This window comes from Papaver somniferum, chromosome 11 (assembly GCF_003573695.1).
Source record: "Papaver somniferum cultivar HN1 chromosome 11, ASM357369v1, whole genome shotgun sequence".
Classification (NCBI taxonomy): Eukaryota; Viridiplantae; Streptophyta; class Magnoliopsida; order Ranunculales; family Papaveraceae; genus Papaver; species Papaver somniferum.
In genome coordinates this window covers 9,061,878-9,078,330 of record NC_039368.1, presented here as the reverse complement: position 1 = coordinate 9,078,330, position 16,453 = coordinate 9,061,878, and the positions used below count along the sequence as shown (strand labels likewise).

Here is a 16,453-nt window from a genome sequence, read left to right as displayed (position 1 = left end):
AGCATTAGAGATGACAAAGTTTTATAGCATAATTTTGTACGTAGAAGAAAGAGAATATCCTCTCGTTTATGGGCCCAGTATCATTTATTAACCAGGCTGTGGGGTGCCCCAAATTCTTGATTTTTCTAAGAGGACCCATTTGTCAATTTACACGTGTGATATGAATAAAATTTTGTACTGAAAAAAAGCATTCAAGAATAGGAGGCAAAGCATAAAGTTTTTTTCTCTAATCAAAGAATTATGCTTTGATCCCACAAGCATAGAATTCTTCTAATTAACCAGGTGATTTTGTTCATTTAATATATTGTCTGTGGATCTTATAATCTTGACCTAAAACTCCTTTTCAATTCCTTAATGGGTTTTCCTTTTCCTTTTCTTACTTTCTACTTTGTTCTGTTTTCTCTCTTTTTCTTGGTGTTGTGTGTTTAACATGGAAGAAGAAAGTTCATTGGTAATGTTTAGGGTAGGGGGTAGTTGGTTCATTTAGGGTTCATAGTTTCATACTTTAAGCATCAAAATAATGAATTTTGTAGATGTGGATTTTAAAATGGGACATGCATGATTGGTCTATTATATGTATGTTTAGTAGTTGGAAATAAGGTGAGAGGCCCTTGTTTACGTGACACTAATTTATATACACTTGCATACTTTGACTAATGATATGAGTATTAACAAATGTGATTGGAAGCCAAATAGAAAGAAAGTAGAGAACTGTTCCAAACCGACACTCTGCTACTATGTCATTCTAGTTTTTATGCAAAATAAAAATAAAAATAAAGAAGAAAATGTTGCCCACTTGTTTGTTGGTGATGTTGTTACATGTTTTCGACTGTTTATTTTGTTCCAGACAACTGCAAAGAAGTCAGAGGAAATTCTTCAGGCTGGAGCTTTAGAAAATTGTTAGCACAAAAAAGAGCTGCTTATTGAAATGTACGCGAAAGCTTAAGAGGAAAGATTCAATAACAACAATTATTTTGAGAACCAGAACTTTAAATTATTTAATTTCAAGGTTTTATCTTTTAATCCGGTCAATAGATCAGATAACTTCTTATCGGTAAGTATTTCAAAAATGTGTAATCGAAGCATCATCAACTCCAAATGGCCTGATGATAGTTTAAACTTTTTGATTGAGGAATTCTCGAATAATCCTGAATATAACTGGATTCTGTATTATCCTAGCTATACTGTTTTAGAAAGCCAGTGCTTTGGTATAATTTTTTATTAAAAAAAAAAGTTGTTTTATTTTCCTGATAATCATGTACTCATCCTGGGATCAACATAGGTGGGCTTTGAAAAACATATTCTTAGAATTTTGAAAAACATAATTTCACCTCATAGTGTTTATTAGTGCATTTTGCTTGGCAGATGTTTTATTCGAAAGTTATTAAGATGTCTACGTAGGAACGTGTACGGGCGCATGTATAATAACACCTGCACTATATATGATCTTTTTTTTATAAAGATAAAAGAAGAAAGGAAAAAGGAAGGGAACAATTTTGTAAAAGATAATTTGTTTTTGTTTTTTTGGGTGGTAACTGGGATTTTGTACATTTTATCAGTGGATTTTGTAACTGTTGGAGATCAATCTTTTTAACCGTTGTGCTGCTATAACCACTGTTTTAAATGATTTCGTAGGTACAAGTGATAGTTGAGGTCAACCTCATGAATCAACATGAAAAATGGAAGCATCACAAGATACTTGATTAATTATCAGTCTCTTCTAGAGTTTTTTTCTAAAAGGAGAATTAGAGATAAAATAATGAGATGATGGGACATCATTTTCTAGGTGTGCATTACAATGTGCCTAGCTGGCTAACTGCCTATGAATCAACACAACAATGCCTTATTTAAAACCATACAACTACAATCATAAGAAGCAAAGTTAGGAAGAGCTACATTTTCACTTTCACTTCACCGTTAAAGGAACTTAATTAGGTTACAATTTCCTCCACACCTTGTACATTCATGTAGTTGATAATACTTTCTTTTCTCTTAGGAAACAAATGACAACATATCTAACTAATAAGATGTAGTAGAGAAAAGAAACGAGGTACCAGGTGACCTGAGTTTAAAACTCGTCAACATAATCTATTTTATGGATTTTTTTTTTTGACAAGAAAATATAGTTTCAGTACTGAATAAATGCGAAAAACTTGTGCGTGAAGAGCAACCAGCTGCCTTCACTCAAGAGAGTAAGAAAATTCTTGCTTCAAAACTTAAATCACCATCCATTTTAGGTACATAATCTTCCTCAAATGTACCTTGTTCCGTTCTCTCCAAATCACCCCATGAGATAGCCGCGCAAGAATGACAAAACTATTTCTCTATTAATTTATTGCATACAAAGAGAGAAACATGACAAATAATAGCCTAAATGAAGGAGGAAGGCTATGTATGAAAACTAATTTTCTCTCAAAATGTTTCTATGACTTTATTAAAATAAAAAAGCAGCCTAGTGCAACAAAGAAGCTAGGAACACGAAAAGTGCTCTTTCGCAAAACTGCCCCTTGTTTCAGCTTTTTTAGTCGCCTAAAATGATTTTTCTTATTTATAAAAATAATTTATTTATTCAATGTGCACAAAATTTGAATACATAAAAATAAAATGATTCTTATTATACTTAGACCTGCAGACGTAGTTGATTTGTTTGTTGCTTTTGGTCTATTTAGTTTGGTAGATGAAGAAAGAACGTAATTAGAGCCAGGATTTCACAAACTAATTGCATACGTAACCACAACAAATACTAAATTTAAACACATAATTTGGTTAAAAGTCTTGGTCTAATGATTTTGTTTTATAGTCTCATAGTGCCCTGTCTTTCCAGTGACTATCAAACTTTATATCAGTATCTATGGACGGCATTTACATTATACCGGCGTCAAATGAGGAGTTTAATTGAGGAATGTTTTTTTCTTGATCTCATAAGAATCCAGGAACCCATCAAGTTTGATCGCACTAAAACAAAAATCTGCATGAGCGAGACGTGCATACGACCGCAATCGATCGATATTTTCAGTAATTGGTTAGTATTTTCATGCGAATGCCGACACTATAATCTCGATTATTAGGGAAAATGAACAGCGGTATCGTTGTCTATTAACAGTAATGATAAAAATTAATCTCAATAATTAGGAAAGATTGGAAATGGAATAGATGTCTACTAGTGGTGATGCGCAATTTTAACCTTGAATTAACGTGCATGATTAATTCTTTAATCCTATTGCTAATTGTGTCACTGAAAGCTCCGTTTTTCTCTTTAAGCTCGCTTGTCATCTTTCATTTATACCCTTTCGTATTTTGTATGCACTGTCCACAAAAACAATTTTACCTTCTTTTGTACGGCTAAAGTCGAACACTTTTTCACTTTCCTGACGCGACAACATATACGACCCGGCCCCTGATATTGATTTTTCTTTTCAGTCCAATGGTGTTTGCCATGGTGCATGTTTTCTTCGTTGTAAGTCGGGGATACCCTGGTTATTTTTGAGTGAAATAACAGGCTGATTAGCAGATAATGCAAAACTGAAGGCTATAAAATGTACGATGAGGTCTCTATTGTAGTAAGTAAGTAGCGTGTTTTTTATCATTCGTACTGAAATTGATTCTGATATCAGAATTATTTTATTTTCTTTGCAATTTTTTGGTGACGGAAGCATTTCACTCTGCATAATTATGGGATGATGAATATAATATAGATGCATGTGTATATCTTGAGATATAGGGATCAACAACAACATGTGAGACGTTCAACAAAATGAGGCTGGTATTGCATTACGTACAGTAGAATAAGAATCTATTGGCCTCAACCGACAGTTGTTAAGGGTAGTAGTAAATCAGCCATCATGAGGAATTAAAGTCCATTTCTTTAGAATCTTGTATATAAACAACAAAAAGAATATGTACACCATTGGAGAGTGTGGATTAAACTATTGTTAAGGGGGTGGAATTTGATTTGATATACTATAATATATAATAGTGATATGATTAGCCAGTTAAGTTATAGTACTAGTACAAGGACTAAATTAGAGCTTAAGATCTCACCATAATGGGTGAGTAGTCTTAACAACAGTATTAGCTGTTGCCTCCTGTGGGATGAAACATCATAATCACCAAATTATATTTTATTAATTAAGAAAGAAATTAGTACAGTATGAAACTAACTTACCATACATTTTTTTTTTGAAATAAACCTTACCATAATATGCCTGCTAATAGGATCCAGTTTCAAAGCTGAAAATGATATTGATTTGGCTTGAATAGGTAACAATGAGGTCCCCCCATGGCAGCAATCGAGTTGGATTGCTTCATGGAAAGCTTTGTTGCAACCTCTAGTCCAAACCCTGACCGAACAATCCATTATTGTTGACAGTTTAGATAATTGAAGAACTTGTTGTTGTTGACAGTTTCAATCACTGAGGGATTTAGTTCTCATTGGAGCATGAAAATGATTTTCATGAGACAAATAAAGAACACGACTCTACCTTGTTAATAAAAAATAGAATTTAACTTCAATTTAAAATTTCAAGGTTGCTGAGGAGATTATAAATTCCACATGACTTACCTGTATCAAACAAGAAAACCTTTTGATAAAGTAGAATTCGTTGTCCTTGTAGAATTTGGCAACTTTCTGTAACAATCATGCAAAACTGGTGACACTGAGGTTCTTCCATGACAACAACTGACTTGGACTCGATTCACGGAAAGTTGTGTTCCAACCTCTGGTCCAAATCCTGAACAAACAATCTGTTGTTATTGAAAGTTTCAATTATTGAAGATTGTAGTATTGTTGATAATATTAATCACTGAGAGATTTAGTTCTCACCGGAATGTGAAAATGATTTTCATGAGGCAAATAAAGAACACGACTCTACCTTGTTAATAAAAAGTAGAATTTAACTTCAATTTAAAATTGCAAGGTTGTTGAGGAGATTATAAATTCCATAGGACTTACCTGTATCAAACAAAAAAACCTTTTGATAAAGTACAATTCGTTGTCCTTGTAGAATTTGGCAACTTTCTGTAACAATCATGCAAACTGGTGATACTGAGGTTCATCCATGACAACAACTGACTTGGACTCGATTCATGGAAAGTTGTGTTCCAACCTCTGGTCCAAATCTTGAACAAACAATATGTTGTTATTGAAAGTTTCAATTATTGAAGATTGTGGTATTGTTGATAATAATAATCACTGAGAGATCTAATTCTCACCGAAATGTGAAAATGATTGTTATGAGGCGTATAAACAACACGACTCTACCTAGCTAATGGCTGTTGAGGAGAATACTAAATTCACAGGATTTGTTCGTATTTAATACCTTTTAATCATGCAAAATTTGATTATTCTTATAGAATTTCATAGCCCCTGTAATTATCATGCATAATTGACTTTCATTCTTTATAAAACGTTAAGAAAATTGAAAGAATAACCTCGTGCACTTTCTTAATGGAATTATTAGAAGCATCTTTTCTTAAATTCGATTTCTAGATAAATTGGTTAGTTCATAAGTTTCGAACCTCAATTACAATCTCGATTCTCCTCCTATGAGTTTTTTCTTTTCTTTCTTTTTACCATCTCACCTGAAAAACATCTATATTATGTGATTTACCAACAAACATATAAACTTAAAAATAATTTGAAATACATGTAATCAATGCCATAAGCTAGCATCATCAAGTGACCATAATGATAATCCAATTTGGTGCGAAAAAGAATTCCCATCCCAGAAAAAGAATTCTTTGCAGTTTTAGGTTGCATATTTGCATATTCATCCATAAGTCAAATCAGATATGTAGTTCCTGGAATAATTGTTGAAAATTCAATTGAAGAATATGTTTTGCAATGAAATATAAAAATGAATAAATCAAAACTAAAATATGATGATAAATTTATCGGAGACGAAGTCAAATAAGTCAATTACCCTTACTTGCAAATGAGCTTAAACTTTCCAAATCTATATTTATGATTTAACCTCTAGAATCATTTTATCTCTTGTTTGCTTCCACATAACAAAAGTACATGTTCTCTTTTCTCCTACCACGTTGAATCATGGTTCTATGGGTGCATGCAAGTCGTATATTTTTGGCTTTGCCATTTTTTCTCTACTTGATGCGAACACTCTTCTTGCCCACTCCAGACGCTTTACCCTGTAATGGCATTGCTAATCATTGATTAGAACTTTTCTTTTCTATCGGTATTTGCAATTTCGTACATTTGTCACGAAATCGAACGGACATCAAAATGGAATATAACTTGAAACGAGACATTTCTCTTTACTTTTACACAAAATTGGTTAAAAAGACCAAAATCAACAATTCCTGGGTGAAATGGACAGTTAGATTTTGATACTGTTTAAATGGACAAAAATGTAAAAATAGGCAGGATGTAACCAGTTTCATCGTGCCCATTTTCAAATATTTTTTCTTATTTTTAATTTACACAGGATGTATCCAGTTTCATCCTTACTATTTTTTTTTGACCATTTCACCCAAATTAATTTTTACTCGTCCATTTGAACCGTGATTTAAAAATATTTGGACAAATGACCCATTTTCCGTTACTTTTATTCAATCTGCTTATATTACAACCTTGTTTTGAGTCAAGAATAGATTGCATTATTCCCCCATTTAATCATGATTACGAAAGATAAGACGAATGAATTATTATCAAAGGAAGAAAAAGACTTGTCTTATACTCCATCAAACTTTCTATGATTCTATCAATACCAAAATTTACGCCTCACAGTGTGCATTCACGCACCCAGAATGGTCCACCAAAATTGTCTTAGTGGAACATGCTACTTCCACTAAGCGTCAGAGTTTGCATGCCACAACAAAAACAAACATATATGCTACTTCCACTAAGGGAAACTACCAACCATTACACTTGAGTGTCGGCGGGGAATCACAAGCCGAACAAACCAAAGCCAGGCCGAGATCGTCTTGAGCCGATAAAAACTGTTTGTATCTGGCCGATTCAAGTTAAATTTGCTTTTGATTATGAAAGATTTATCACTTAAATAGTATAGTGGTAAAGTCACTGTACGATGATATTAATGATCTGAATTTGAAATTCGTCAGCACCAAATTTTTTACTAATAAAAAAAAGCAGAAACTAAAAAGGTTGTTGTGTTAAACTTGAATTTGATTCAGACTTGAACATATTTTTTTGTTCTTTTTTTTGATCGGTAAAGAATTTGATGCTAACGAGTTTCGAACTCAGGTCACTGATATCATCACCCAATGACTTTACCACTATACTACGGTGATACCGGCAGACTTGAACATACTAAACTAGTAATCAAACCAACAGGTTCCATGAGGGAAGGAAAAGGTCATAAAACTTCTTCTCAATTTTATTATATAAGAGCACATATATCAACTAAAGAAATGAACTACAATTGACCAAAAAGAAACTCGGTGGTGGGCGGAAGGGCAACTGCCCCCATAACGGTCAAAAAGGATGTGTTAAGTATATATAGTCAAGATTCGGATGGTTTCTGTGAAATTACCACATTTGATAATACTTGTCAAATATGGCGTTATGGAGATGCCTCTGCCGCCAATCTAAGAACCATTTCTCAAAGTGGATTCAACTCAACTCAGTAGGAATAGGGGGGCGGCACTAATAAGAATGTTGGTTCGTCGTGTTTTCCATAATTATGTTGTTTTTTTGACTTTTGGTAAAAATTCCGTTTCATTCTTCTGTACTTAGCAGTAAAAAGCTGCAATTAAATTAATTAATTTTTAAAAAAGGTAAAAATAATCTTGAATAGATTTTGGTTTTAAATTAGGATTCTTAATTTAGTAACAAAAAAGAAAGTTTATAAGTACGGTGACGTGAAAAATCCTGCCGTAAATCTGACACACAAAAATTGGCATTACTCCTTGTTTTCTGGTCAAGAAATCTGATTCAATAATGTCTTTTCTGGCTGACTGTCTGACTCATAAATATAATTTTTTTTTTATTTTTCTGTATCCAATCTCTTTATATATAAACCCCTATCTCATTTCTTCCCTATCAGTGCAGTCCATCACTGAATCAGTTTCTGGGTTTGAGATTTCTCTCTCTCAAATTCTTTCTTTGGAAATTTCTTAAAGAAAGAATCTGAGACAGAAAATTTTGTGTTCCTACATTCTTCTTCTTCTCTGTTTCTTTCCAAAATTGAGAAAAAAAAACAGAGTGTTTCTTATTTAAGAGAGATTTGGAATTTATAATGCTTGATTTTTGGGTGATTAATTGAGTGAAATTAAAAGTGTGTTTTAATTATTTTACTCATTTTAAATCGCGGGGTTTCATCAATTTCTTTCCATTCATCTGTATCTCTATAAATTCAGTGAACTGGTTTTGAGTTGTTACAAACATTAATTCTCGTTGAGTCATAGAATTAGAGTGCGTGTGTTTGAAGAATTCTAGTTATAAATTCATATCGGCAGATTCAAATGCCTTGTTTATAATCCCACTTCACATCTCTTCTGCGATTCTTCTCTATTCTTCTCCTCCTCTGCTCTGTTCTCTCCTTGAATTTGCAGAGTGAGAGAATAACATACAATGGCATCTGTGAATCTACTTCCGGAGACGTTTCAGGCAACAAGAGATGATATTCTGATTCAATTAAAGATGGTATTTGAAGCACTAAAATGGCCATTAATCATACCAATTCTCAAGATTATGCTCTTCTTTTGTTTGATTATGTCAGTAATGTTGTTCGTTGAGAGAGTTTATATGGGAATTGTTATCAGTTACATAACATTGTTTGGAAGAAAACCAGAAGTAAGATACAAGTTTGAGCCCATTAAAGATGATGAAGAATTAGGGAATTCCAATTATCCTATGGTTCTTGTTCAAATCCCAATGTACAACGAAGATAAGGTAATCTTCTTTACTTTTTATTTAATCAATCGATTCCTTTACAGATCCTTATCATTAGGGTTCATCAGCGCGGATTCAGCATAAACCACGAGCAATTGCTCCCTCAAGTATATCTCTGAAAATGCTGATTCTGATTACAGGTTTATCAATTGTCGATTCGAGCTGCTTGCGGTCTATCATGGCCGTCTGATCGGATTATTATTCAAGTCTTGGATGATTCAACTGATCCAACCATTATGGTTAGCTTACTCATCCATTTTACACCACTTGAAATTTATTTTTTCCTTTTATTTTCTCAATTTTTATTTATTATTATTATTTTTTACCATGCTTTAGATTCTCTGGCTCTGATTCAGATCCTTTGCATTAATACCCAATTCTAGAAATTACATTTATTGAGGGGGCAAATAAAAGGAAACTGTTTTTATTTCTTTCTTGACAGAATTTATTTCCATACATGCTGAATTGAAAAAACAAGTAGGAAATTATTGACTCCCAGTTAATGTTTTTTCTTTTTATTTTCTTTTTTAGCAATTTATTTAGGAAATTGAGTATTTATTTTGAGAAATGGGGGTGTTTTTTATTTTGATATTAATTTGAGGATATTTTGTTGTGTTAAATAGGATTTGGTACAGTTGGAATGCCAAAGATGGGCAAGCAAAGGAATAAACATTAAATATGAAATCAGAGAAAATAGAGTTGGTTACAAAGCTGGTGCACTTAAGGAAGGAATGAAACATAGTTATGTTAAGCAATGTGATTATGTTGCAATTATGGATGCTGATTTCCAACCTCAGCCTGATTATCTTCACAAAACTATTCCTTATTTCGTCCATAACCCTCAAATTGGTCTTGTTCAAGGTCGTTGGAGATTTGGTAAGAACCTCATGCTTTAACTAACTTTTCTTTTCTTTTTTTTTTTTTCCACAAAAATAAAGAGGATGTCATTTTTCTTGTGTACTAACTAGTAGTCTTATTAATGAAAGCCTGTTTGCGAAACTGACATCCCATCCCCCATCTATAACGATTCGATGAATTAAGTTCCGACTTGCACCGACAAATTTGACACTAGTCAGCAGCCTATACAGTAATCTTAACCCAAATTTAGATAATCTGATGAAATCTTAAACATGTAAAATGAATAAGGCATGTTCTTTTGCAGGATTTTCATTGGTTTTGGTTATGATTGGAATTTCGGTACAATTATAGGAGGATTCCTTTTATTAGAAATGTTGTTTTACTAATCCTAAAAATTGATCCAAATGTAATTTGTTAAATTAAAATTAAGACATAAAGCGAATAATTAGGGAGGAGTGTCGGTGGGCTTGATGGCTTCGCTGTTTTCTTTTGTAACTTCTTTCAAGAAAGTTGGCGTGATTTGCTGAATCGATAGGCCCCACTAGAGAATCCAACATCAGTGCGACACGTGCGACAGTTGGATAGGATAATCAATATCTAGTAGTAGTAGTAGCTCATACAGTTCGTTTGACTTAAAGTCAGATACTAGTCCAACCTTTGTTTGTTAGTCTTAACTCACAATTTTCAGATCTTAACCATCTAACTAGTCTGACTCAAAAATGGTGCATCTAAGAATCTAGTTCGTTAGGGTTTCGTTAAAATTTCCTACTCAATTCCGGTGTAAAAATATATTTGTATTTATGTGGCACATGACAGTGTTATAGTAAAATGCTTTGATGAAGTCCCTACCCACATGTTGGATAATGACTTTGGGTTCTAAACTGTGCGGCTAGCAAGTGATTTTGAGGAAGATCTGGAATATTAGCATCACTATGTCTCTCCCTCCATTATTAAATAGTAGTCCTCACCGACAGACCATTTGCTCCTCCTCTAAAGATGTTGTTAATTGATTGATGATTCTGCTGTCATTTCTCTGGATTACTGTCCTGATTTGAATTTGTTGCTACTCAATAGTAGTAGTGTCCAAATGACTAATAAATAATTTCAGTGTAGGGTCTAATTAAACAATGATTTAACAGTGATTAGTATTATAATTTGTGTGTGTTTTAACTTTTCTAACAGTGAATGCCGATGAGTGCTTGATGACAAGAATGCAAGAAATGTCCTTGGATTATCATTTTAAGGTTGAGCAAGAAGTCGGTTCTTCGACCTACGCTTTCTTCGGTTTCAATGGAACCGCAGGTATCTGGAGAATTGCTGCTATCAATGAAGCTGGTGGTTGGAAGGATCGTACAACTGTTGAAGACATGGACCTTGCTGTCCGTGCTAGTTTGAAGGGTTGGAAATTCCTTTACCTTGGAAATGTGCAGGTATTATAACTCATTATGGCCAACATTATCACTATTGTCTCTGTCATTTCAATAACGTTAAGCTGTGTACCCATCTCTAGTGCTACTTGGACCCGACAGCAGCACACAGCGAAAAAGCGTCGGTTGTTTTGTTTTTTACCATTTGCCCTGGTAACTAAGTAAATTTTTTTAACCTACTGCTACAGGTAAAAAGTGAATTGCCAAGTACATTCAAGGCGTTCAGATTTCAACAACATAGATGGTCATGTGGACCAGCTAATCTATTCAGGAAAATGACAATGGAGATTGTCAGGAACAAGGTTAGTTTTTTTAGTAAATTTTTTTTCCAGCTAATTCTCTTATTACAATATTGCTGCATTAACTAATTAAGTTGTTTTATTCTAATGCATTTGTCTAATTAAACAACGTACCTATTGCAGAAAGTCACATTGTGGAAGAAAGTTTACACACTCTACAGTTTCTTCCTTGTCCGAAAGGTCGTTGCTCATATCGTCACGTTTATATTGTATTGTCTTGTAATTCCTGCAACCGTTTTCATTCCTGAAGTCGAAATTCCAAAGTGGGCTGCTATTTACATTCCCTGTGTCATTACCATTCTTAATGCATTTGGAACACCAAGGTAAGTGTGTACTTTACAGATAAATTGAACCAAAAGAACTCTACCCAATTTGGTGCTAATTTGTTTATTAACCTTTGCAATTCAACCAAATGTATGCAGGTCTGTGCATCTACTAGTTTTCTGGATCCTATTTGAGAATGTTATGTCAATGAACCGTACCAAAGCCACATTCATTGGTTTATTTGAAACCGGAGGTAGAGTAAACGAATGGGTTGTCACTGAGAAACTAGGAGATGTTAATAAAACCAAAACAGCAGCCGTTAATGCTAAACCAGCAGCAGTCAACAAAAAACCCCGATTCGCAAGAATCGGAGAAAGGTGCGTACATCTGCTGCAATATGCAATCATAACATCGAGTTCTTGTCATGAATTACGTTTCTTAATTCTCTCATTTTGGATTGAATGCAGATTATTCATGTTAGAGCTTTGTGTTGGCATGTACCTATTCATTTGCGCTTGTTACGATCTGGCTTACGGGAAGAACCATTTCTTCATATACTTGTATGCACAAGCAGTTACTTTCTTCATCATGGGGTTCGGCTATGTCGGCACTATCATTCCTTCCTCTTAAAAAGGCGATACGACATTATTATTCATCCATCCAATTGGCGGTATCGTCGTGTCACTAGTCGACAATCAAAATCATCTGTAATCTCTCATCGCCATTGTCCCAACAACAACAGCAACAACAACATAAAGGAGCATTGTCATCTCTTTTTCGATTCTTTTTCTACTTCTAAAGCAATAGTTATTGGGACTTGATTAGTTCTGTTTGTCGTCTTTCTTTTTTTTTTTTGGATAGAAGTTTTCTCGATGTTTAGGAATGGAAAACAAACAACAAGAAAGAACTTTTGAATTTGGATATTTATTATATATATATGGGTTTGTGATCATCATCATCATTCATTTTTGATTGTTTTGCATAATTGTATAGTTCCAAAAAATCATTTGGTTTCTTCTTCTTTTGCATAAATTTATCTATCAAAACAAAGAATACGACATAAATTTTTGGCCCCATGAAAGAGCCCATAGCGCATGATTTGATAAGTCTGTAGAACCCTACAACATGTGGTCTATCTGGTTGTCCTTAACCAGTTGGCGGGGGCAGCCAAGATAACTGGGGAGGTACTGCATATATATATTTAATAAGTAGTAGGAAAATGGACAAGAATGAACAAAAATGACAACTAGCAGTCTTGACTTGGTCACTGCTTTAAACCAACAGTTGAGCCATCGGTACGTAACGGTATGCCGACAATTTGTATCAGGTTTGTTGCCGACAGTCTTTGCCGTGGAATTATGTGCGACCAAGAAAGCAAGAATCACTTCTTGATAAGTGTGTGCGAGTTCAATTTTGTCATAACTTCTTTCGAGTCTCATCCATCGAGCCATCACCACCCCCTGGTAAACGGCAAACAAGGAGAAATGGTTGGCGGAAGAGTGAGGATTGCATGGGCCTTAAGGTTATATTTGAAGTAGGAAAATGGACAAGAATGAACATGGTGGGTGGCTGCAGGGGCGGAGCCAGCCCATTGCATATATCACATTCCCCAAACCATACACTGGATAGAAAGCTGGCTCCAAAGCTTATTTAACGATTTTTTTCAGTGGAATTAGCACCCAAACCATACACTGGATAGAAAGCTTGGTTTTCCATTGCATATATCACATTCCCCTCCGGCAAAAGCATTGGCAATATTCCAAATTCCTCGTCCCCCATCCCTCAGAATTTATAGGAGCGGGCTAGATTTTATTTTCAGATGCATCTTTTAAAGAAAAAGACTACTCCATGAGACGCATTTCTCCCTTGTTCACCCGATGAAACCTGTTTTGAGACATACAAAATATTACCATGACTAGTGTAGGTTTATAAGAGGTGTTTAAATCTAGTTAATTTACTTAGATAACCTTAAATAATTTATATACTCACTTTTTTTTTTTAAATTTGAAGTTTAATTTTATTTTATCACTTTTTAATTTAAAAAAAAATTAAGTTTATATCTTAATTATTTTTCTTTCTCTTTTCTCTTCTTAACTCCAACAGAGTCGACGCTAACCCGATTACAGTTTTCAGCGTCTTTGACTAAATGCAAAGACTCTAATCGTTTTTCTAATATGCAAATTATTGAAACATGAAGTTGGAGAGCGAGAACCAGATCCTCAATGGAAGGTAATGTACAATAAAAAGTACCCACAAACCTATATCTTATTTCTTCTGCTCGATTGATAGATTAGGTTTAAATCCACAAAATTAAGTGTTTGTACCGTGTATAAAATACACGGAAAGCCCGCAAATAAATACAAGAAGGCATGCATGGAAGATTAATGCCAGGAGGCATGCAATGCAAGTCAATAGGCATGCATGGCAGTTTCATGCAGAGTTAATACAGGAGGGGAGTTTCATGCAGAATTAATGCATGAGAGTTTATGGCCAGGAGGCATGCAGGGAAACTTAATATAATTTATTCCTGCATGACAATTAGGGGGAGACCCTGATTCACAATTATATAAATAGAGGGAAATGTAATTCTGATGGGAAAAAAAGAAGAAGAGCTAATAGAGAAAAAATCCATTGTAATTCCATTATCAATAAAACATCACTCCCCAAGGGGATTCGTTGGTGGATGTAGGAAAACCATGCCGAACCACGTAAAATTCGTGTCCCTCATCTTTGTGCCGGACCATGAGCCTAATTCCCGATATTGGTCCAAAGACTCGTACTCAACACAAGCAACAGCCAGCCTGCCCGAGCAGCAAGCGCTAGCCTTGTTACGTTGCGAGCAAAAAGCCTTGCCCCAGACGCAAGCACACAGTACATTCTACTTAAGACTCGACTAGCTATCGAGCATCACAAGCCCACCACGTGGAAAAAAGTCTCGCCTAACACGTGAGCAAATTTTATTGCAGGTTATCATAGTTGGGGGCGTCTTTGTAATGTCTCTACTCACGCTTGGAGGCGATTGGCGAGTTACGTCATCGACGATCGACGCGAAGGAAAAACAAAATTCTTAACCCTCAACAAATTGGAGGTTAAGAGGGGGAGATGTTTGTACCGTGTATAAAATACACGGGAGGCCCGCAAATCAATACAAGGAGGCATGCAGGGAAGATTAATTCCAGGAGGCATGCAAAGCAAGTCAATAGGCATGCATGGCCGTTTCATGCAGAGTTAATACATGAGGGAAGTTTCACGCAGTTTCATGCAGAATTAATCCAGGGGAGTTTATGGCCAGGAGGCATGCAGGGAAACTTAATACAGTTTATTCCTATACGAAAATTAGGGGGAGACCCTGATTCGCAATTATATAAATAGAGGGAAATGTAATGCAGGGAAACTTAATACAATTTATTCCTGTAAAGAATGTGTCACAAAGGTTGTGATGTTGCTTTAACCAGTAGTATCTTATTCATGTGACTTCTCTAGAGTTTGTGTTCCACCATTCACCTCTTTTGAGAGTAGTAGTAAGATCCATTTCAACTTTGACATTAATCATGTTTCCATATCAAGATCCACTAAGTTACTTCGGGTTGCATAAGTACGGATTTGAGGATATCTAGACTTTTGTCAAATTTCTATCAATTTCCATCACCCTGATCATACATTTCGATCGAAATCAGGAAATCGATTATATAGGTTTAATCTATGAGAGGCAGATTTAGTTTAAAGTCTTCAATTGAGTTGAAGCAACTCTTAGTTGGTGTGACGTAATTTAAGGGAATAAATTGCGCGGAGTCGTGCTGGGATTCAAGAGGTTTAAGGACCGCGACTGTACCTAAATCGGTGTGATACATTTTAGGGATCAACTACATTCCACTCTGAAGTTAATTGGTAGTAGGCTAGTGTCTGTAACGACTTAATACTGTTTGGTTTTCAATCTGAACTAGATCCCGGGGATTTTCTACATTTTCCGTTTACTCTTTAACAAAATTTCTGGTGTCTGTGTTATTTATTTTTCCGCATCATATTGTTTATCTTTATAAATGAAATATCACAGGTTTTACGTTGATAAATATTACTAGATCGATACATCCGACCTAGTTTTTTGGATACAACTAGATTGATTCTTGGACATTGGTCTTTGGTACCGTTCAATTAATCTCTTTGTGATTAGGTTTTTCGACTTGTTTCTGTAAACATTCTAATCGCAAGAGAGAGAGACAGAGATATAACTCTTGATATTATTCCTTGATTGAGTTTAACTCTTGGATTTGTATTGAGTTTTTCCACATAAATTGCAAGAAAAAAGTGGTGGTGTATTTTGGTACCCCTGCATTTTCAACCCTGCCACTAAAAAGTAGAATTTTTCTCTCATAAACTCTATTTTTCCTTGGCATAACATCCTTGATTTGTAGTTTTATTTTTTAGACAAATCAAATAAAGAAAACAAAGACAACCTTAGATGGACTCTAAAAAAATCAGAAAATTATACAGTTAAATCAATGTATAGTATGACAAGTTTAATGAATAAGGTATAGAAGTGGTTTGTCCGCCTCTTCCTGAAACATCCTGGAAAATTTTGTGGAAACGAGACATCTCTCAAAGAATAAAAGTTTTCTTCTGGAAGAATTCTCTTGCCACCAATACAAAATTATATGGAAAAGTAATTGATCCTTCTTGTCCAACATTTGGAGTAGAACTAGAACATCTATTCTTTCATTGCAGTTATGCAAAAT

The 16,453-nt window shown here is 34.6% G+C and overlaps 1 protein-coding gene across 1 annotated transcript; it reads left to right on the top strand.

Moving 5' to 3' along the window:
- The first annotated feature begins 8,551 nt into the window (after positions 1 to 8,551).
- LOC113320590 (glucomannan 4-beta-mannosyltransferase 9-like) lies at positions 8,552 to 12,675 on the top strand. Its single transcript, XM_026568496.1, has 8 exons — positions 8,552 to 8,872; positions 9,013 to 9,111; positions 9,496 to 9,748; positions 10,913 to 11,160; positions 11,346 to 11,459; positions 11,580 to 11,779; positions 11,879 to 12,097; positions 12,188 to 12,675. Exons 1-8 carry the CDS (start codon positions 8,552 to 8,554, stop codon positions 12,348 to 12,350), a joined length of 1,617 nt encoding a protein of 538 aa, XP_026424281.1. The 3' UTR covers positions 12,351 to 12,675.
- The last annotated feature ends 3,778 nt before the right edge of the window (positions 12,676 to 16,453 follow it).